The sequence below is a fragment of the Zonotrichia leucophrys genome, chromosome 2 (genome assembly GCF_028769735.1).
Source record: "Zonotrichia leucophrys gambelii isolate GWCS_2022_RI chromosome 2, RI_Zleu_2.0, whole genome shotgun sequence".
NCBI classification, from domain to species: domain Eukaryota; kingdom Metazoa; phylum Chordata; class Aves; order Passeriformes; family Passerellidae; genus Zonotrichia; species Zonotrichia leucophrys.
This window is the reverse complement of record NC_088171.1, coordinates 55,205,084-55,228,001: the sequence shown is the minus strand read 5'-3', so window position 1 is coordinate 55,228,001 and position 22,918 is coordinate 55,205,084. Positions and strand designations below refer to the sequence as shown.

Here is a 22,918-nt window from a genome sequence, read left to right as displayed (position 1 = left end):
ACCATTGGCTATTAGTTCTTGCTATCAAAACTTTGGATAAAATACGGCGACCACAGGGGCATCAGGGCAACTGGAGACTTTCTATTTTGGTCTGATGGCTAGGCTGTAATTATTTGTTTTTTCAAATTCCTTCTCTTACATTCATTTTTGGCTCTAATACTGTTCTCAGAAGTATTAGAAGGTATTGAAGTGCAACATAGAGTAACTTGTTCTTAGAGAAATACGGAGAAAAGCCTGAAAACCATCCCAATTTAATAAATCTTCCCTTCCCTATCCAAATATACTTTTGGTTCTAACCTACAGGGTTAGACAGTATCTGCTACTGTTTACTTAGTTTAAACAGCTACTCATACCTGAGGTATGGAGGGCTAACTCATAACATCATTTGGATAACCTGATGCATATCCTCTTGCATACAAAAACCAAGTCAATTATATTCAGGCACCAGAAACTTCTTATGCACCATGATCCTGATTTCACTCTCTGTAACAAATAGCTCATCATTTCAAGAATCACTAAAGGATCTTCCCACAGGTAAGACTCTTACACTTTTAAGAATGAGTTTGCTTATTCTCATAAAAAATAGAATGGATTGAACCACAACTTAGACCACTCCTGTGGTTCTGAGCATGATAAAAGAAATTCCATCATATGTTTCTGTAAAAACGAAGTGTCACTGAAAGAGCACTAGAGTTGTGGGATCACATTAGATGCTACACAACTGTGTCTGAAGTATCACAGGTCCTTATATATGCTATGGCAATTGGAATTGCATCAAAAGTATATAATAAGTATATAAAAACACACTCTCTACATGGGCTATTCTACAGCAGATGAACTGAGGTGTTTTCACACCCTCTGGAAAGTTTTTCCCCCCATAATCTAACACACACACAACAAATTCCAACTCAGAGAAAGGGAAGCTTTCCTCCCATCCACTCTGAAAATATCATATGCCTAAATTATATTTTCTAGAAGCTTTTTTAAAATCAAGGTTGATTGAACAACTGAACACTGCACTGCCATAGTTGTCTGATGAGTTGGGAAAGTTACACTGCCCTTTTGCTTTCCTGCTTTCTTGTGTACAAAACATATAATTCCTGGTCTCGACACAAAATGGCACCTGGAAATATTGAAATTACTGCCTATTACAAAGTGGTCTTGCTACAGAGTGTTGTTTGCAAAATAGTTCACTGGGAATTTAAACCAATTTTCCTTGACTTATGTGCTCCAGAAGTATTTTTGTTTGCCACAGACTGGTTATGCTGAGTTGCTACATTTCAAGGTCAGACACCAGTGCATGACTAGCAGGGCAGGCAGCTGGTGCACATTCCCCAGCTGTGTTCCTTCTGTCACATTTAGAGGGTACCAGCAGAGGAGTACAGCTCAAGCCCATCAACCTGATTGTGTGGCCAACATCCTTGTAAAAGCTCTATTCTCAGATATTACACACAGAATTGGCTAATTCCAAGACTGGAGGATGCTGAGTAAGGCATCCTGTATCAGTTGTCAGTCTGACTTTCTAGAATCTTCATAAACAGCATGTACTTTCATTCCTGCCTTGCCTTGAAAAATGCCTTTCTAAATTTCTGTTTTGCTCATCAAGGTGCAAGAGAACACTTTGCCTCTGTCTAGGGGTGGCCATTGGGAAAAAGCATTTCTGCACCATTCCCTCTACTACCAGGAACACCTCTGGCATTCTGAGAAGAGAAGCATAGAAAGTTTAATTGAGTTCATCATGGAAGTGATATGGGTTTTTTTGTTCCAGGCTGCATCTAAGTTGCCATTGCCACAACTTTCCCACTAAGTTTCTTCTCTTCATTTGTTATTTTGCAATTGCAAAGACAAAACATCTGTCTTCAGTAGTACAGCCTTGGCACAGGGTCATACACTTAGGTACAGTGTTCAACTAGTCATGTTCTTCTCATTACTCCAGCACCTACATCCACCATCAGACTGACAGCACAGCAACAGCAGATCTGGCAGCACTCCAGTGTGATGGGCCTTGTTGGAGACACTCTGCAACAAAACCTAAGACAAAATGACACAAACCAGGACACACCAGAGGAGCTGATGGCTCAATCCTACAGTCCACACTATTCCTATTTTCCAGTCAAATGGCTTTGAAAAAGTTTGATTTGAAAAAGTTTGATTCTGAAAAAATGAAACATAGAAAATAGGTAAAGTGGACTACATAAGCTGTCTTTACATAAATGTTGAAGACAAGGATCAGGAGGAGGGAATTTATCTGTTGTAATGTGAAAGCCATATGGCAATACTTTGGAGATTAAATGTATGATCCTATTCAGGTAATTAACAGTGCTCAGTAAGGCAAAACCTCTCCTGCAGGATACTAAGGATAACAGGAAGGGCTTCTACAGGTATGCGGCAAGCAAAAGAGAGACCAGGGATAGAAAAGATGTGGGAAGAAAACAGGAGAGACCAGGCTACCCTGGACAAAGAGGAGGCTGGGGTTCTCAATGACTTCTGTCGCTCTGTTTTCACTGCCAAGCGTTCCAATGCCACCCAAGTCAAGAAAGGCAGATGCAGGGACTGTGAGGATGAAGATCCTGAGCCCCCTGTAGGAGAGGATCAGGTTCGAGACCATTTAAGGAACCTGAATGTGCACAAGTCCATGGGACCCAACGAGATTTATATGTGGGTCCTGAGGGAGCTGGGAGATGAAGTTGCCGAGCCACCATCCATTGTTTTTGAAAAATTGTGTCAGGTGAAGTCCTTGATAACTGGAAAAAGGGAAATATAATCCTCATTTTTAAAAAGGGAAAAGTGAAAGATACAGGGAACTACTGTCCAGTCAGTTTCAGCTCTGTGCCAGGCAAGGTCACACAGCAGATTCTATGGGAAACTATACTAAGGTACCCAGCCAACAAAGAGGTCACTGGTAACAGCTAAAATGGTTTTACGAGAAGAAGATCATGCCTAACAAATTTGGTGACCTTCTATGACAGGGCTACAGCATTGGTGGACAGGGGTAGAGCAACTGACATTGTCTACCTGGAGTAAATGCAGAGTATTTCAAACTCCTGCAGGACATCCTTGTCTGCAGACTGGAGACAGGGATTTGATGGATGGACCACTCGGTGGATACAGAACTGGCTGGATGGCCACGTGCACAGAGTTTTGGTCAACGGCTCATTGCCACATGGAGATCAGTGACTGGTGTCCCTCAGGGTCCATACTGGGCCCGATACTGTTTAACATCTTTGTTGGTGACATGGACAGGGGGACCAAGTGCACCCTCAGCAAGTTCACTGATGACACCAGTCTGTGTGGTGCAGTTGACACGATGAAGGGAAGGGATAATGGCATCCAGAGGGACCTCGACAGATGTGGGCTGAAGCAAACCTCATGAAGCAAAGCAAAGTGCAAGGTCCTACACTATTGGGACACACAAGACAGATTATGGACTTTGGGCCTGGTTAGCATAAGAGATTTGATAACAGGATGCCTTGGTAATAGCAAACAGAACTTTGAGGATAAAATCAAGATTACAAGAAGATTAAATCAGACAGACTTACCAGAAAAAGAAAATTACATCAAACTCTTCAAGCAAGAGATGTAAAATGCAAGAGATGTTGTAAAATGCATAAGTTTGTTTACGTGATGATTAACCTAATCCTGGTAGTAAAACATTACTAGTCTTCCTAGAATAAGTATATAAGCAGTTGTACTTCACAAAAAATTTGGATTCTTTGACTATTTCATGGAGTCCCTGTCTCTCTTAATTGCCGACACTACACCTGGGTCACTGCAAATCCCAGACACACCAATGGCTTGGGCAGAGAAGTGGTTGAGAGCAACCCCACTAAGAAAGATCTGGGGGTTACAGGTGAGGAAAAACTCCACACAAGCCAGCTGTGTGTGCTCATAGCTCAAAAAGACAATTGAATCCTCGGCTGCATCACAAGGAATGCCAGCAGGTCAAAGGAGGTGATTCTGCCCCTCTACTCTGCACATGTGAGATCCTAACAGGAGCGCTGCATTCAGTTCTGGTGTCTCCAACATCAGGAGGACATGAAACTGTTGGAGCAAGTCCAGAGGAGAGTCATGAAGTTTGTAAGAGGACTGAAGTACCTCTTTTATGAAGACAGGCTGAGAAAGCTGAGGCTGTACAGGCTGGAGAAAAGAAGGTTGCATGGAGACCCCAACTTCCAGTACCTGAAAGGGACCTGCAAGAAAATCTGGAGAGGGACTCTTCATCAGGAACTGCAATGATAAGACAAGGAGTAACGAGTACAAATGAAAAAGGGAAAATTTGGGCTACATGTGAGGAAGAAACAGGTTGCCCAGAGAGGTTGTGGATATCCCAACCCTGATACTGTTCAAAGTTAGGCTGAATAAGGCCTTGAGCAACTTCGTCTAGGGGGAGGTGTCCCTGCTCATGGCAGGGAAGATTAGGACTATGTAATCTTTACATTCTAAGCACTTAACATTCTGTGATTCTAAGATTCTAGAATGTTGTCAGTGGAAAAAAAGGGTGATTGCAGAGTACTTACACTTTTCTCACATTCAAAATAGTGCACATTACTTCCAGACTTGTTCTATTTCTAAACAGAAATTCAATGATACAGTATTTCATAACAGCATATATATTTTAAGTAGCAATTTGGTACAAGTCTTCTGCATGCCCAACACCTTCATCAGTTGCTATTACTTTTTCTTTCTCCTATTATTTTTTCCTCTTTGTCTCCACCATACACAGATGACAATCAGGAAAAACAACTGAACTCAACTAAAAGAGACCTGCCCATTTACACAACCCTCCTAAGTGTTGCTAAGTGTTGACAGGAAATGATATACACAAGGCAAAGCAAACACAGAGTAAATTTTTTTCTGTACTCAGGTCAAACTAGCACATTGACTATTAGCCTGTCTGCTGACATTACAAGTCAGAACTTTCTGTGGAGCTCAGAAAGTGATGATAGTCCAGGCTGAATATTACATGCATTATTTTAAAATAAAGTTTCAGGAAGAACTCTAATACCAGACTCTTCTTGTTCAGAGTTAAATAACAGTCAAGCCTATGATTTTCAGAATTATGTTCCACTGGAAAGCTGTTTGAGAATCAAGATCTCAGTCTATTCAGGAAATAAGAAAGAAAAGACCACAGATAAAATTGGTACATATATTATCTAAACTAAAGTGTTTCTTCCAGAATCAGTTCCAGTTCTTCTTTCCATAACCATCATTTGTTTAAATATACTTTTGTGCCAGTCAGCAAAGCTACTTACTATTTCAAATTTAATTGTATTAAATTAATTAAATTAAATTGCATCAAAATTAATTGTGTTCAACTGCATCCAATACTGTGTGGATAATTTTCATATTTCAGAAAGGAGGAACACATATAATATTGTCGGTCACCCTCTTCCACCTTGCTCTTATTTTTCTTTTTTTTAATAAATGTTATAAACTCAGGCATAAAGTTACAACTGCCTTTCCCTTGTGTTTTTTTTAAAGCTTTGTCCAGCTAACACACTGACGAATTTATTTATCTGACAAAAGAAAACAGGCTTTGGATTTTACAGTAAAGGAATAAATACCCCTCCTGCCCGATCTACCTTTACATGTCTACAAAAGATGAAGAATCACTCAAGGTTAGAGAAGACAAAAGTCATCACTAACTCATCATAATTTGAAGGGCTGACACAGTTGGAACCATGATACACACTGGAATTTGGTCACTTGACTGTTGTAAAGGTATTTTAAATGTTTGTTGGAAAAAACCTGTAACATGTAAAAGAATCTAAAATTTAGACCATATAATAGAGATGATCTAATCTTAAGCCTCATGTCATAAAACCAGAGGCACCTGTGTACAAAATGCTGTAAAAGTACTATTTATTATTTTATTAGCACTACATTGGATAATCTTTTTTGTACCTTATCAGGACCCCTACAATTAGGCCAATCAAGTAAAAATTCACAACAACTTTGTGATCACAATGATACTTCCAGTACTGTATAAGAGATAATAATACACATTTAATTTCTCAAGCATCATAATTCAAGTTTGGCAATAAGTTGGATCCTGTTAGTTAGGAATGGAAATTATTTACCTGGGAATAGCTTCAGAATTTCATACTCTTTTAAAGTACCAGCAAAGGAAGAAATACCTTCAGCTGAATTTCCATTAGCTTCAGTTTTCTTTCTGATGGAGACATGTTTGGAATTCTGGACAACATAAGTAAGTTTGACTGTTCAAAATCAATAATTTCAAGCTGACACTATAGAACAAAAAAAACCATTACCTTAATGGACGAAAGAGAAGTTTAGGTAGCAGGAGAGAAAGCTAGTAGACACTTGCACATAAAGATCTAAATGCAGACTTTTGCAAAATCCTAAATTTAAAGGAAAGGAAAATCAAATATCTAGCAGCAAATGTACCTCATGTGATAATCAATTACCTAATGTAAAATGCTTGAAATAAATGCTCTTACTATGGATTAAGCCAGCTCTTCAATTAGGAGTAAATTCATGGCCACTCAGAAAGCTTCTTTTAATTGTGTTCTTTGTGGCAACTCCTTCTCCCCTGACACTCATCATCAACCCACCTTATACAATCAGTCCCCCAATGGTGAACCTGAGAAATCAATCTGCTAATGTATAATTTGTAAAGCTCCCCCGACTAACAAATGGATAATTGATTCTTTCACAAATGCTGCATCCCAATGGATTTGAACTGGATGAACATGAAACATAAGACTGGATTTCACTCCAATGCTGTGAGAAATGCAATATTTACAAGCTAGGAATCTAAACATTTTAATAGTTGTCTGTGACTTCATGCCTTTTAGCCATGGTTTGCAGGCAAACCACATGCACATTAGGAGTGTGAAAAGCAAAGCAGTGTTCAATCATACTTACAGCAAAGCTCATTTTACTTCAAGAGGTTCCCATCACTTCTACAACCTCTTAAATCAGTGTTTTCACCCACTCTTTTTAAAGACTTTTCATAAACTTTTCCTAAATTAATTTAAACATAATTATTTATCTGTGTGTGAGGAACCAATTTAGCTTTATCTCAACACTGATTGCCAGGGGCACATGGGGAAGGGGTTGCACATCTGCCACATGTAGGAGGCAAGCCTTGTCTCTGGGAGGATTTCACTTGGCAACATGGGACTTCACCACCTCCCAAGGGACAGTCAGTAGGAGACACTGAACTCCCCAGAGAGGCTTCTTCAATCGGACAATGAAAGGTCACCACCAATGGACTGCCATGGAAGGTTACACTGGGCCAATGGTCTCCAGCCAACAGGCAGGCTTAGGGAAGAGACAGAGAGTATAAAAAGTAACTTCACCACGAGCAGTGGGGGCTTTGGAGACTATGCTTTTTGCTTTGAGGGGCTTTTGGGTTTTATGCTTTTTGTGTCTTTCTGGGGACTTGTCTTGTGGCCGGGGGCTTTTGCGACTTGCTTTTTACCTTTGGCTTCAGCCTGCTGAGGGGCTCGCCACTGCTCACTGCTGTGCCCTTGTTGCCTTGCTCGCTCCCTCCTTTGCCCTGACCCCAGCCTGCCTTTTGGCTCTTCTGCCTTGGCGCCGGTCCTGCCTCCCCGTGTCCCTGACCACCACACTGCCGCTTGGCCCGCGCGTCCTTGCCCGATCTACCTGCGTTCAACCCGGCTGCTGCGATGGAGCCCGGCACTGCGCTGCTCGCCCCGACCCTGTCCAGGGTCCTGAGCCTTCGGTCGGAGCGCCTGCCCCGCGTGTCTGCTGTGGAGCCTCCCCGAGAGTCGCGTCGGCTCGCTCGGAGCCAGCCCCGCACCGCCCGGACACCGGCGGCACTTCCCGGACACGCAGGTGGCAACGCCCTCCTTTCCTCTCTGTCTGCTCTCCCCCCTCTCTCCCTGCCCTTTCCCCTCCTTTTCCATTTTCCTTCCTTCTTTTCTAGCCCCCTTTTCGTTTTTTCTTTTTCTTTTTTTTTTCATCACTAATAAACAGTTCTCAGATACAACGTTTGCCTTGTTTGGCTTAATTTAGTTCCTAATCATCCATTTCCAAAAGAACTCCTTGCAGTTTCCCTCAGAGGGACGCGATACCATGCATATGCATACATATGTATATACTGAAAGAAGAAAAACACCTAAAGGTCTTTTCTGCTACATGACTATCAGTCTGGATCTGTACAATGATTATGTACAGATTTATTACAATGCAACTTTGTACATGCAATTTGCCTGTTCTCCATACTAAGTACAAAGTTGCATTGTAATAAAAAAACTGTCTCCTAAATGTGCATGTTTCATCTGCATGCCATTCACATAAACAAGCATGTAAAGCTCCAGTGTACAGCAATATGATCAATCAACCCACGGTGGTATACTTGGTTGTATACATGGTTAGCTTACTGGAGTAGGGACTACCATTATTATGTTTGTATTATTTCCACCATGGCGGAGGTATCCAAGTGTAAAATACTGATTTGCAAACACAAACCACCTCAGTTATTGTCATAACTAAGCTAAGATCCTCACAAAACACAAACCTTGCTCCATGTAGGATGAGGAACTGGCTTTGAAAAGCATCCCAAATCCTCAGCAACAGTTGAGCACAACTGTATTATATGTTGTGTCCCACCTCTTTTGACTTCAAAACACTCATACCCAGAAATCTCTTGTACTGAGGAACTGTCTTTAAAAAGAAACTGAACCCATGCACTTTTCTTGCTCCAAATGCTGCAGTGTTGCACTGACCCACAAATATTTTGCATATTTGCAAAGTTTCATTGATACAATACAGGCAAAAGCACCTTGAAATCCAAATTCTAATGCTGTACCATGATTTACCCATAAAAACACAGAAGTACACACATATGTATTTACACATAGCTGAGGAACAAAGCAAAATAACACAAAAGTCTAAATTGAAAATGCAGCTGTAGGAATTAAAGAAAAAGATGTTCACCACTGCCTGCAATGAAGAAGCATACTCTATATTTACAACATCTAAAGTTTCATTTCCTGAAAATTTACTAATATTCACACTGAAGAGGTTTAGTTCAACAATATTAGCAATGAAATTCTGGTGGGAACTATTGCTCCACTGTATTTCCTATAACACTCTTGAATCTGTCTTCTCCAAATGAAAAATGGGAGATTATGTTGGTTAGAAGAAAAGGGAGGGGGGAAGGCTCAGGGGACTGACAAGGTCTGGGACACAGAACAATAACAACATTAACTTTTATCTTGTTTGCAGGAAGGCAGACCTTATCTACAAAAACCAAGGATCTCAAAAGCTTGTCTAAAACTAAGGGAATATGAGGACAAGAAGCCTCTCAAATATAGTCTAAGACAGTGAGAAAGAACAAAAAGCCTACAGTGATTTCAATATTTTCCACATCAGTGAATCCCTTAACCTTATTTGTCAACTGCAGAGACTAAGGAAAAAAAAACCAAAACATCCAAGGGGAAAAAAAATATTAACAAGGGATCTCCCTAAATCTCTCGTAGTTACTAGATAATCAGAATGCTTGTTTACGATTGATGGAACTATTACCAAAACCAAATCTATACTGAAAGCCTCGACTACTTCCTAGCAGAATCAAACTGTTAGCTAATTCCTGATGGATCCAAAGAAAAATCTCTTTTCCATTAAAACACTGCAGTGTAAGGAGATATCCTCCTGGGAACTCTGTGCCAAAGTAAGCAAACTACTCCCATTTCCTTCTCCCCCCAGATCCCCTTTGCCATCCTCTGTATAACTGTAGGGCTCTTCAACAATTTTATGTCCTAAGCCTTTCCCTACTTCTTGTTGCTACCTGTGTATTAAAGCCATCTGAGAATATGAAGCAATATTCCCAATCACACAGCCATGGAGAAGGCTGAAGTACGGGGGGAGGGCTGAGGAAAGTCTGCTGGTGACAGATAGATCTTCCTTGGAAAACCCAACACCCCCTGGGGAGAAAGACTATTCCAGGCAATGTAGAGGTTCACCTCACCAATTTCTGTTACTGCTTTCTTTTCAGAATAGTTTGCCAAACACAATGAACTTGTGAGAATTCATCTTTAAATATAAACTTTCAAGAGAGGCTACTGAATTATTAAAATGGGCTTTGAAGAACAGCCCCCAAAACATATCTAAAACTCTGAGGATGTAACTTAAGGGGCACTTTCACTGCCTGTTTCTAACAGAATACTACCACTGTCATTAATGTATTTAACAGAATTTTGTAGAATTCCATCCTTGAAGTGGAAAGTATGAAATTTTACTCCATCTCATGATAAGCCACATTTCAGAAATGTGACTAATGAAAAAGGCCAAGCAGGACATACAGTGAAAGCTCTTGTCAGGAGAGATTTTCTTTTTAGAGATTAATTTATAGGTGCATCCACCAAACAACTTTTGAAGAAGCAAAGGGGCTGTTGACTATTCTGCTTAGGGCTCATGCACTGTTGTGCCAACATCATTTCCAGGAAGGTTTTCTGAACAGCCATGGTGCTCATCCCAATCTCTGACCTAACACAAGATAGAAGACATCATCCCATGGAGCCACTGTTTCTCCACACATGCCCAATATTTTCTTCATAGTTCTCTCTTTTTTTTTTTTTTTTTTTTCTGTAAGCTCCTGCAATGGAAAATTTCAGTAAGTACTTTTCCCAATTATTTTGGCTTGTCAACTACTCTGCTACAGAAAATGATCCAAACCCAGTGGCTAGTGAAATCAGTGAAAATATCTCCACTGATGGAATCAGACAGATGCAGAAATATTATAAGGAAATGAATTCCCTTTCCTGGCTGAAAACAACATAAGTAGTTATGCTCCTGGCATAGTTAAATATTACACTGGGTTATCAATGCTCAAACTCAGCCAACACCTACAGCTACAGTGTCATTTTCCATGTAAATTTTCAGTTATCAACACTGATACAGACTAGCATAAGTCAGAGCCACATACAATAATAAACACATTTTCTGATTACCAAAAGCATTGTATCCTCTTTGGACACTAACTCTGGAACTTTCTTTATTTGCAACTATAAACATCTGGTAAAGTCTCACAAGTCCACCAGAGATACTCAGTCAATATTGGATGTCTTGTCAGGATCCTAAAAACATATGCAAACCAAAAAGATGGAGGGAGATAGACAGTACTCACACTGGTAGAAACTGTGTATTATGAAGGGCACTGTAATTTACTGTAAGCAGTATATCGTATGCCATATCCTCATTGTGACAGTACGATAGGAAAGGCTAAATATGAAGATTAATTGATCCTGTACAAGTTCCTCAATGCATTTACATACAAAGAGGCTCTATTTCAATACCAGTGAAGTGTACATTTGATTGCATATCATAAACTTTATTTAAAGTAGATTAAAAAAGCAAACACATTCATTCACTCCATCTTTACATTGCTGACATTTCAAAGCTCCTATCCATAAAACTGCCAAGACCTTCAACAACTAGACTTCAACTAGCAGCCAGTTTAGGATTACAGTGGTGAACCTTCCAACACCAAAATACCAATTTCTGATGTTTCTTATATTTTTATTTCTCTGTGTCAGAGGACACTGAGTGAAACTAACTTCTTCAACAGTGAAGACCATCACAGTGGAGATGGTCACTTCACAGTAGATACTTTTATCAGCAGCCATTCTGAGGGTATTATCACAAGACACTGGTCAAATCTGGACTGTACATGTTTAATAATCAATCACAAGTGCAATAAAGTACTATACACACTGGCATGTCTTTTAAAACAAATAAGTCTCATCCTCCAGAAAGGAACCTTTATAAGAATTTTTAAGTTCATTATCAGTTATGTCTTCCCCATAGGAAAAACTACTTGGTTTTGCCTTCATGTTTTGCTCATCGTATTATGCCCCTGTTATGTCATTATCTATTTTTAACAGTGCTGTATTTTTATTGTTAATGGAAACAAAGGGCTGTAGCCCTATCATTAATGTCAACTTGTATAAAAAACATTGTCCTCCAGAATTCAGTCTTTCTAACCAGGAAAACATTTTCTAATGTAAATAATATTTTATTAATGCCTGAACTCTTAATAATTCTGACAGGCAAACTACTATTATTCTATATGTGCACGTAAGTGCCTGCATTCCCTATGGACAAAAATACCATCCAGGTATAATACCCCATTTGAAAGGAAAACAGCCCTAGGAATCAGCAATACACTAGCTTCTTACAATCAAACTTCTCCAAATCCTCCCTGTGCTTTTAAGTGTTATTAGATTTTAGAAAATGCACATCTGAGTTACCAGTCTTCTATGAAAACACTTAATTAGTGCTACCTGAAACTTGCTGCTTCATTGGTGCCAATAAAACTCCAGAGCAATTTGGCACAGTGGTCCACTTTCTAAATAGTCCTGAGATGTGATACACATCCAAACAGCAAATATTACTACACCTGGATGGTGAAAGAGCTAAAACGAAAAAAAAAAAACCCTGTTTTGATGATTTTGATGTATCTTAATAATATCACAAATAATTTTGCTCAAAACTGTCTGAAAGTGACACATGTAAATTTACTTTGCAGAATTACAGTAAGGTCCTCTGTTTGACCCTCCACAGAAATAAGAGGCAACAAGGTCTGGTGAAAAAAAGAAAACAAATTGGAAGCTTTGCCCTTTCATTGATCAACAATGCTGTATTAAATACTACAGTAGTAATGTCCTTAATGTCCTTTATGTTTTGCATTCTCCCCTTTCCAAATGTCTTCACCCTAGATTATTCAAAGTTTTTTTTTTTTGAAAAACCATGCAGAATATGACAGCATCCTACCAAGTCAAGAGAAAGTGAACTATTTTATATGTCTAGATGCTTGTGACAGAACAGTATGTAAACACAGTCCTTTACCTCATTAAAAGGTGACACAACAGATTTCTACTGAAGTCAGTGACCTAAAGAGGGCTGCTAAGGTACCTTAAATGTAATACATTTAGAGCTGGTCATAAAATGCAACTGACAACCAACAAGATACCCAGTCTGAGGTAAAGTGATTGGTACTGGAGAACAAAAAACGAGACTTCTTCCAATGCTTCTATGTTAAAAAAAAAAAGGAAAACAATATGCATTTGAAGAGTAATGAAGTTGTAGAAGGACCATTTGGTCTAAAGATGGGGCTGTAATCCTTCTCAAAAAAGGGACACGGGCAACCTAGTTGCTAGTCAAGAGTTCAAAAGAGAAGGCAGAAACAATTGCTATTCCAAAATCAGCTGCTAAAGTACATGGGCTTTATACTTCAATTGAAATTAATTAGATTGACAGCATACACGTTACTGTTTGCTGCAGTACAAGCACACATCTGACTTGTATGCGTTAACAACATTCAAGAAATAAATGACTGTACCATACAAGACTTTCTGTAGCTGAACTCATACCTCCAGCTAAAATTTTTACATTATTTTGCACTAAGCTACGGTTATTGAAACTACAGTCCTGAAAGAATAATTGAATGAAATGGTGATACTTCCTAAGTTTTGAGCTACAAAAAGCAATTATAAGTGATTCTAGAATTGTTTAGAACTCCCACATTTCATCCATAATCCAAACAACATTTCTGTTAGTATCAAATACCTTCCATATCCCTTTGATCTTTTTGGTTAACTAAAAATTTCATTAATACTCCTTTCAAAGGAAAGTCAGATACAATAGTACAAAGATGAGGTGCAAAACATGTACAAGAGGTTGTTTTTTTCTTATTTCAGTTTTGTCAGACAAGAAACTTTTCTATATCTATGGAATAATGGTCATGACGCCAAAATTTCTGCCAGTCTATGCAAGATACCACAGGTACACCATGGTTCCTGCCAAAGATGGTTCTGAATCTTCAATAGCTCCACAGTTCCCATTGGAAACAGTTCATGTCACAAGCAACCTAATAAGCACAGTACCAGAATAAACATATAAAACATACTTTTTAAGCCTTTATACAAAAAAGCCAGACTCAAAAGCCATCTGAATTATTCCCACAACTACTGTAAAAACTTTTGGATTTCCAAATCCTTTGCAGTTAAAATGAAAAGACAGAAAGAGAGAAGCAGAAGTGATATTAAATTGGGTGTAGACACTCAAGACTTAAGACAAAAATCCCAAAAGATGACATTTGTATCAATTTTTTCCATTTGAAAGAGCTAGCAGTTGGCATAAAGCATTTAAGACAAAAATGCAACACCCATTTGGTTGGGAGGTCCCAGGGTTGAGAAGGAAACCTGTCCTTTGCAATAGACACTTGCTTCTATCAAAACCATAATTTTTATTTTGGCTTTTGGAACTCTCACTTAAAATAGACTAATTGGTTTTATAGACAAAACAGGATTTCAGCTTCAAATTTAACAGGCACAGTAACACCATGCAAATCCTAACAGAGAGCTACCCAGATCTTTAAATTCTGCTGCTTCACTTCCTAAGTTTTCCTACATAGTCTGACACTAACAATTACAATGATGTCGTTAAAGATAAAAAACAGGGACTTTTAAGTAGCTTGTCAAAGTAAGTGATATTTACATCATCTTAGTCTCAAACTCTCATGCAAAGTTCCATACAAGGCAACTTCATTATACAATGAAAAGGTAAGTTACCTTCCCCATTGAAAGATGTTGCCTAATCTCCTACAGCAGTTAGCAGGTTTTGCATCATTGCTAGCAGCAGCACTTAGTGCTTAAGAACAGCTGTTTCTTTGTTAGAAATATTTTTTTTGTTGTTAACAATTAAACTGTTGCCAAGAGGCAACAAGTCAACTGAAACCTCTGGTGTTCTTTGCAACCTGCTGAGTTATCAGCAAAACCAATAGGCCACACACTGACCTTCAACCAAGGTCTTGCTCCAGAGATTGGTGAGTGCTGTGACTTCAATACACCCAAGGGCAATAATACCACCACAGAAGGAACTCCCTTTCAAGCCTTCATGCTAGTGGAGATGACGTAGCGTTTTTGCATTACTATCACTCCAATAAAAAAACTATAATTAAAGAGCTAGTGCTACACAATGTGAGACAATCACAAAGATAACCACAAGGCAAGGCAAGAAATACATTGTAAAAAGATATGCTGTGAGGAGGTTTCTTTCTGAAACTCTAGCAGTCTTGAATAGCTCACAGTAGCTGTTGCAGGCTAAAATTTCTTTGTATTAAGAGAAGCGTTAAACCACTATTTAGATCATTTTCTAGACTCATACATCACTACTGAAACACCTTCAATGCATTAAACATTTAAATCCTCGTTATTTATAAAATAGGCAATCTTCCCCCTTCTAAAAGGCTATCACTGGCACCATCCAAGACTCTTACCACTTTTGCTTTAAGCTTGATGTTTATGAGAAGACCAGAATAGGGACAGGTTTTCTTGCCCTTTGAAAGCTTTTTGATTTGTTACGTAACTAAACATGTTTGTACAGCTTTCTTCATATCTACAAATCCTTAATCCACAGGATGTCAGTTCAGGCAATAATTATATGAATAAATTGTAGACAGTCTAAGAAGGAAAGAAAGATGGAGAGACATTTGGAATTAACGTGCTGTGAATCAGTCCTGCATCATCCTTTGTCAGTGGAATTAGCAGGCTTTTCTCCCCTCTTCTTGTTGCCTTTTAGTAATAATTTTCAGTGTATTTGACACATTTCATCTCACTCAATGCACTGAACCCTAATACAAGAGAATACCAGTTTGTCAAACATACATTATTGAGGATGCACACCAGTTAATCTTAGGCAACTGACATTGTCAAAAACAAGCCACCCTGGCAAGAGCTACAGAAATGCTAGGCAAAGAGGAAAGAGGTATAACAAGTGCACGAGCACAACTGCTGAGATACCAAGCAACACAAAAGGCCAAAGCCTCCCAACTCCTGTCTCAATTACCCCAAAACACAAATATCTTACAACAGTTTCAAAGCACACATTTCCACTGCTGTTGACTAGAGGAGTTGCAAGCCTGAAAAGACTAGTCATTCACTTGGTGTAGGATTCTGCATCAGATACTTGAAGAGCTGGATGAGAGTAAGACTTCATTCTAAAAATAATTTTTAGTATTTTACATAAGTTTCACAGAAGCCTCTTTGAATATTTATTGGTCAAAGTAGAGTAGACACTACAGAATTTGTAATCCAGGATAACCACATTGATTTGCTGCTATGGACATCAAGAAGTGCAGTCCTAATAGGTTTTTTAAACAATAAACAAAAAGTGTGTTACAATATCAGAACTTCTAAGGACGCCAGGCTTTATATTTTAATGTTTCTTACAGCTGTTTTTAGCTCAAATTAAAATGATACATGCATTCGGTCTTGAAAAGGAGTGCTGCCATTCAAAACTTGGCCATTCTGGAGATAATGCAACACACTGGTGAATTTTCTCCCTCATTTTGCTGCAAATCCTCTGATATGAGTATCTTTTTACTTTTTACAATTTGGCTCAAATGCAGATGCATTAGGGGAAAAAAAAGGATTTATTATAAAAGCAAAAATTCTTATTTCTTCAATTTCCAAGACCATTTATATTTTTTTTTAACATGGCTTCCTGAAATTAGGAAAGAAAAACAGAAATCAAGAGGACTAAGAGAGCAGTAATGGTATTTTCTAAGAATATTTAATATGCACTTGGCATTGAAATAAATTTTTTAAAAAAATGCTTAAAAAAAACCTCTTGCATAAGTCTGGTTTATTTTACATACTAACAGTGTTTGGATCTAGTAGCTTTTTAAGTTTCCCATGTATGGTTTATTTTTGCTAATTACACATTTAACAGATGTATTAAAAAAATTAGTTTTTTCACATCCCAGCTGTTCTTTAAAAAAAACCCAAAACCAAAACAACCCCCTGAAAAATGGAGATAAAGACTCAGATGAAATACAGTTCTTTATGTAACTGTTTTCTTTTGCACAAAGGGCATCACATTGCTATCCTTACTATAATTTCTGCAATGCCACAAGACAGAAAACATCTGCTGAAAAGATCCTTTCAAAAAGAAAAATACATAAAAGACACTCCCCAGGTACACTGTTTACTGCAAACAATTAAAATATTTCAGTGGTAATCCTGCTATTTTATTCAGAAAATATTATATACAATATTAATTTCCAATAATCAGTAACAACAGGTACGTCCCCTATTAACAACTTCAAGATAGAGCTGTATATGCCATTTCACCAATGAAAAGGTTCTGAGAAGGAATTTGTTCTTTTTGGATCAGAGAAAAAGAACCAGAAAAAACACCACTAGTGAAAACAGTCTTCACCAGCACATTTACAAGAAATGCTTTGTCCCTGCGTGACTTCGGGAAGTAATTCCCTTTTTTTTTCCAGAAAGGGTTAGGTTTTATTTGGGATTTATAACATGGCAATACTTTAATGCAAATTCCCCAGGGGACACAATAAAGAGGCATTAGAAGGAGAGAACTGAACTGAGACCCCCAGTGAATGTTCTGTAGTGATGGCTCTAGCCTGAAATTCAACATCTTGAGAAGTTCAGGTTAGAAGGAAAATATTTTGGCATACAGCAGCCAGTTCAGAATAAACTATCTATGGGTTCAGCAGCTGACATTATAAATTCAGAAAACTTTTCAGCTTAAGCAGCCATGTACTTCATAGAGCTGCTTTCTTCTCACATAGGCAGCCTGTTCTGTTCTACAACAGTTAGTAGTTCCTTGAGAAACCTTTCTTTTAAAGACAAGTGGTGCTAGAGAAAAATCATTCTTCTTCAAACTAGAAAAAAGAGGGAAAAAAAAGAAAAAAGAAGCACCATTTCCAACTAATCCATGATATAATCTATTGCAGCAGAGACATGTACATTACAAAAAGAGAAAAAAATATTAAGAGTAGAATCCAAGAAACATTTCTTTTTCCTATTCTCCAGCTCAAAAAGCAGTTTGTACTCTAACAATAGTTTCAAAAGAAATCATTGTCATCTTTACAAGAGACACAGCACAAAAATCATGCTGAAGCAGGCTAAGTTTGGAAAAGTAACATCTTTGAGCATAAAGTAACTTTATAGTCCAACACTAACTTCATAAGAAACCAGCCTCCCAGCAGGCGCTGGCAGGACTTTTCAGTAAAGAAAAACAAAGAAAATAACAGCAAATTTGGGAGGGTGCGTATAAAGAGAATGCAGGGATTTTGTTTTATAGACTTTACCAGGTAACAGGTCCCCTTGCTCCTTGCTCTACACCTAGGATGATTTCATCTCTTGGAACCAGTGTGAGAGAACATGCACTGGTGGTGGACAGAAGAAGATTGTTCTACAACTAAAATTTTCCAAGCATCTTATACTGAATGGAACAAATACAAGTTTAGGACAGTTAATGCCAGACTCAATACAAAATCTCCACTTCATTAAAGTGAGTCTCTGACTCGGTTTTCTACTGCAGCAATGGAAGAGAATAATTCAGGTATATTTAATCTGACCTGCCTGAAATAGAGAAGTTTCTCCCACTTCCCAGAGAAACTAGATCAAGAACCATGCATGTAAAGTAAAAAGAACTGCAAGGGAGACACCAAAAGCTTTTCCTCATCTAAAACGCAGTCAGCATTCTCAGCTGCAGGGCTGATGAACATACAAAATTAAAAGAAATAGAAGCTCATAATTTGTTTGACTTTAATGAATCCCCAGTAAGGTCACTGTCAATCTGAATAAAATTAAATCTAAAAATTCCTTCAAGAGCTGCACCTTAAGTTTATACCTAAGTTTATGCTCTACTCCCTTGCACAATTCATAATTAGATTTTTCAAAAATATAAACAAACGCTTGACCCCTTCCATGCAGCTATGTCAGCTTTAGAATGTGTATTCTCTTTGCAAACATGTCCACATCTTATGCTGGTTTCTATGGCTAGTACTTATACTGCTATGAAAAAACAGTGCTTGGCTACTAACATTTTTAAAGACCTGAGGAGAAAAAAAAATTCTAATTCTTTTCCTTCCACTCCCCAAGAAAGACAGGGAATTTGAAACAATGAACTAATATCCACAATAAAAAGGAGCGTTTAATACTCTAGAACAAAGCTTTAAATTTAGCATTTTATTTGTCTGATACCACAAAGCACAATAAGGAAAAAAAAAGGAAAAAAGCTTCTTCTTTTCCTTCAATCTATACAACCCCTTAATAATTCAAACTTCAAAACATTTACATAAAATATTAGCTTTATATATTTGTAATTGCTAAACTGAGCCAGCAAGGTCATCACTTTTCAATTATTTGTGGCAACTAGATAAGGTGACAGTGCACAAACTAATAACTGACAGTAGTCAGCTAATGAACAGGTTCATGCCTTATGGAAGTGATGAGTTTCCAGATTCCATTTTTAATAGCCACTTGCAATCATAAATATATATTTCTTCTTCTGCTACATTAAGAAGTTTCCTGTATATAAACTGAGATGTGCTCACCACAAAGACATCCAGCATAACTTCTTTTTGCAAGGACCATACACTGGTTTTTATGTTATGGAATGCATTAGTGTAGTTGCACGTGTAACTGACTTACTGCAGCATGAGTGTTAACTGTACATTGCAGCAGTTTTACATGCCTGTAAAGGGGTTCTGAATAATATCATACTTACAACATCAAACTTCTGTGTGATGTTCCCCTGGACATCAAGTAAATAAACTTTGCCATAATGTGTTCCCAGTGCCAAAAACTGTGAAAGAAAGAGATTGATTACATAAACACAAAGACACCACAAGAAATACTACAATGCTAAATGAACTCCAGGATTAGCAACACTGGGGAAAAGAAAAAAGCCCACCACTTTCTATAGAGAAAGGTTATTTTAACTGCACCCAAAGAATAAAACAGGGCTTCAAGCCCATATTGCTGTGATAGTGCAAGTTAGCTGTCAGAATGAGTCATGAGGACCCTCATCCACTGACAACTAATGGTGGGTCTGCAGTCTGTATACACCAGCTGATGGACTGTGGCAGCAAATTAAAAATGCAGCGTGAGAGCAAGAACCAACAGAGATCTGAAATACTTCCTAAATCCTTTATGCAGCTTTGTTTCAATCCTAATGTTTCCTTTGAGCTTTATTTTTAATTCTTCTTGATTATTAAAATAAAAAAAAAGTGTTCAAACACAGCAAAAGGCCAACTGTAAGCCCCTGGTAAAATACAGTTGAATTATGGAAGGTCTATGACAGTGCCTTTAAGTACACAGATAACTCCTGGGATTGCTTTCCTTCACATAGTAACATTCCTAAATAGAATACTCCCAAGACAAGTACACTTCCTTGGAAATCTCAGCAGTTTCATTCTAAAAAATAGTAGCAAAATAAAGAAATCTTGACATAAATCCATACTATCACAAACTTATTTTGATACAAACAAGAAGGAAATTGATTCTGAGAGATCTGCTGTTAATTGAACCATGTGAACTACACCTAAACAGAAAAGATAGAATTTCAGTACTACTTGATTTATGACAGAGGTTTCTTTTATTTGCCCCCTCCCCCACACTCCCACTTTCAGCATTACTGAAATAGTCTAGGCTACTCAATTCTCTGTATTTCACTGCATGTGAGCATGCTTCATTGCAACCTATAATGAAATGCTCAAATTTACAGGCACTGCTAAGCGTGTCAGTCAGGCAGCACAATCTTTAAAAAATAACCTTACAGAAAGTCAAGGTTTAAAAGGATTTATCAAAATGGAATTGCTTAAAATGAAATTTCTGTTCAGGCACTTAAAATATGAAGCTACATTAAAAGGAGGCAAGAAAGGGAAAGAAGGGGCTCATTAGAAATTCATTCCCTGCAATGCCTTTCACTCCTGCAAGGTTGCCTTTTTTCAGGAAGAAAAAAGTCCCCCGGGTAAAAAAATCAATACTGGTTAATAAAACATCAGGTGTGCAGACATAACTAGGTATGACTATTCCACTGCACAGGCCTGCTTGAATGCACCAGGTGCCATGACGATTAGTCATCCAGTGCAGACAGCAAGCCTGGTGAAAATATGATGCTTTAGCAGCAAAAATGAAAAAAAAAAAAAAATTCTGGGGGGAAATTAGTCTGAATGCAGAAGCCAGATCTCAGGATTCCCAGCAAAGTTAAAGTGCTTTAATCAGAGCAATATTTTACATATTACTGCATAATTTTTCTAATGATAGCATTTAGCAAGGCTTTTCCTGTTCGTTCAGGAAAAAAATCCTGAAAAAAACAACAAGAATGAAACAGAAATACCCTTGCAAAACCTATAACCCAGCTTCATTTTTAAGTTCTCTGTTGCAAGAGACCTATTCCTAAAAGACTGCAGTACCTGGCTTCTAACAATATTGATTCTTCTCATAAGTAGTGTATCTATTTTGCTGGAAAACTGAAAGTACTGGGATACTTCAACAGTTTTCCTGTATTGTCACGCTTTGTGACACTATAGCAAAAGCTGTATCTGTGCACATCCTTATAGAAAAATCCTGTTAAACTCTTGGCTTTCAAAATTTACCTGAGATGCAGGAATAAAAGGTAACAGAAACAGGCTACAGACAAAGAGGAAATGCTTGCCAATTTTCCAAATATCTGTGTAATTCTAAGTTGTCAAAAACATTTTAAAAAGACTTATTGTTTTCATTCACACTGTTAAAATACAAGCTTCATCTTAAGAGCCTCTTGAGCCATAGCAACAGTCCTCTAAGGAAAAGAAACATAGCACAAGTCAATCTAAAAATATAGCCAAATAATAAAGATAGATCCCTCAACAATAACTGTTAAGGAGATGCTGCTGGCTGTGAAAAATTATATATTCAGAAAATAGCTACTGTGTTTTACATACTAGTAGTTGACAAATCATTAACTCATATTTTCAGCTGCACTTCAGAATGCCTCAATATTCTAACATGTTTTACAGTATGTATAAAAGAGAAGAAAACTCATAAAACACAAAAGCAATTATTTAAATCACTAAAGAATCATATGAAGTTTATTTCTTTTAAGAACAAAATATAAATTATTTTAAAAATTTCTTTATTTTGCATTGTCTATTAGGATATGTCTTTATCCGTATCATCCTATTAAGATATGTCTTTATCCTTATCATCCCTCTGGTACACCAAAATCTCTAGCATGTGCAGTTCCTCTCTTTTTAACATACAGGGAAGGGGGACAGGGAAGTGTTAGTATGACACCTCCCAAAAGTAAAGCCTAAGCAAACAAAAAACACAATATTTACTTTCTTCTCCACCACATTAACATGTCTTCCACAGCCAAAAATATGCTAATTTCCTGGCATGATCAAGTTGATCTTTGCTGACATGGCTGTACAAATAAGCACAGTATATGCCAACTTCCTTTCTGAATAAAGAAAAGTTAGGATTGTATTTTGATTGCAGTTCTTAATACTTTTCATTATTAAATCTGAGTGAGCATTTTTCTAGTAGCTTATGTAAACATCTCATCTAACAAATCTCTGCATCTTGAATTCTCACCTCATTTCCTCATTGAGAAAATGTGTTTATCACTGAAAAATGCTTGAAACAAACAAGAAGGGAATTGATTCTGAGAGATCTGCTGTTAATTGAACCATGTGAACTACTTGTTTTATCACTGAGAAAATGAGGATTTCTCAATACAGGTTAATGGTAAATTTTGTTTATGTCATTGATGCCTTGCAGTGCAACTCTAGATTTGGCATCACTTCTACACAAAAGTACACTGATGCACTATAAGGACAGATAAATATATGAAACTGAGCAGAAGTGCTATCTCAGCCACAAAGTCACATAATACCTTTTCATGCACTGTCATGCAGCTGGCTGCATCCTTCTGGAGAATTTCAGTCACTCCATTAGAAAGCCGTTCATACTTGAGCTTAGGTTCTTCTTCACTCTCATCTTCCTAAATTTTTAGGAGTATAAGGAAAGGGAGCAAGAGAGAAAAACAACAAAAATACTTAGAAGTTTATTTTAGATAAAAAACAAATTAAAAGATACCCCAAAACTGTCACACAGCAACAGGCGAA

The 22,918-nt window shown here is 37.8% G+C and overlaps 1 protein-coding gene across 4 annotated transcripts in view; it reads right to left on the bottom strand.

Annotated features, from left to right (window-relative positions):
- The window catches only part of VPS41 (VPS41 subunit of HOPS complex), a 110,596-nt gene that overhangs the window by 64,178 nt on the left and 23,500 nt on the right, over positions 1-22,918 (bottom strand). For all 4 annotated transcript variants that reach the window (XM_064705053.1, XM_064705052.1, XM_064705049.1 and 1 more), the window contains 2 exons: positions 22,687-22,794; positions 19,534-19,611 (listed from right to left, as the gene is read on the bottom strand). In XM_064705053.1, coding sequence (XP_064561123.1) covers positions 19,534-19,611; positions 22,687-22,794 — 186 coding nt within the window. The remainder of the gene's footprint in view (positions 1-19,533; positions 19,612-22,686; positions 22,795-22,918) is intronic.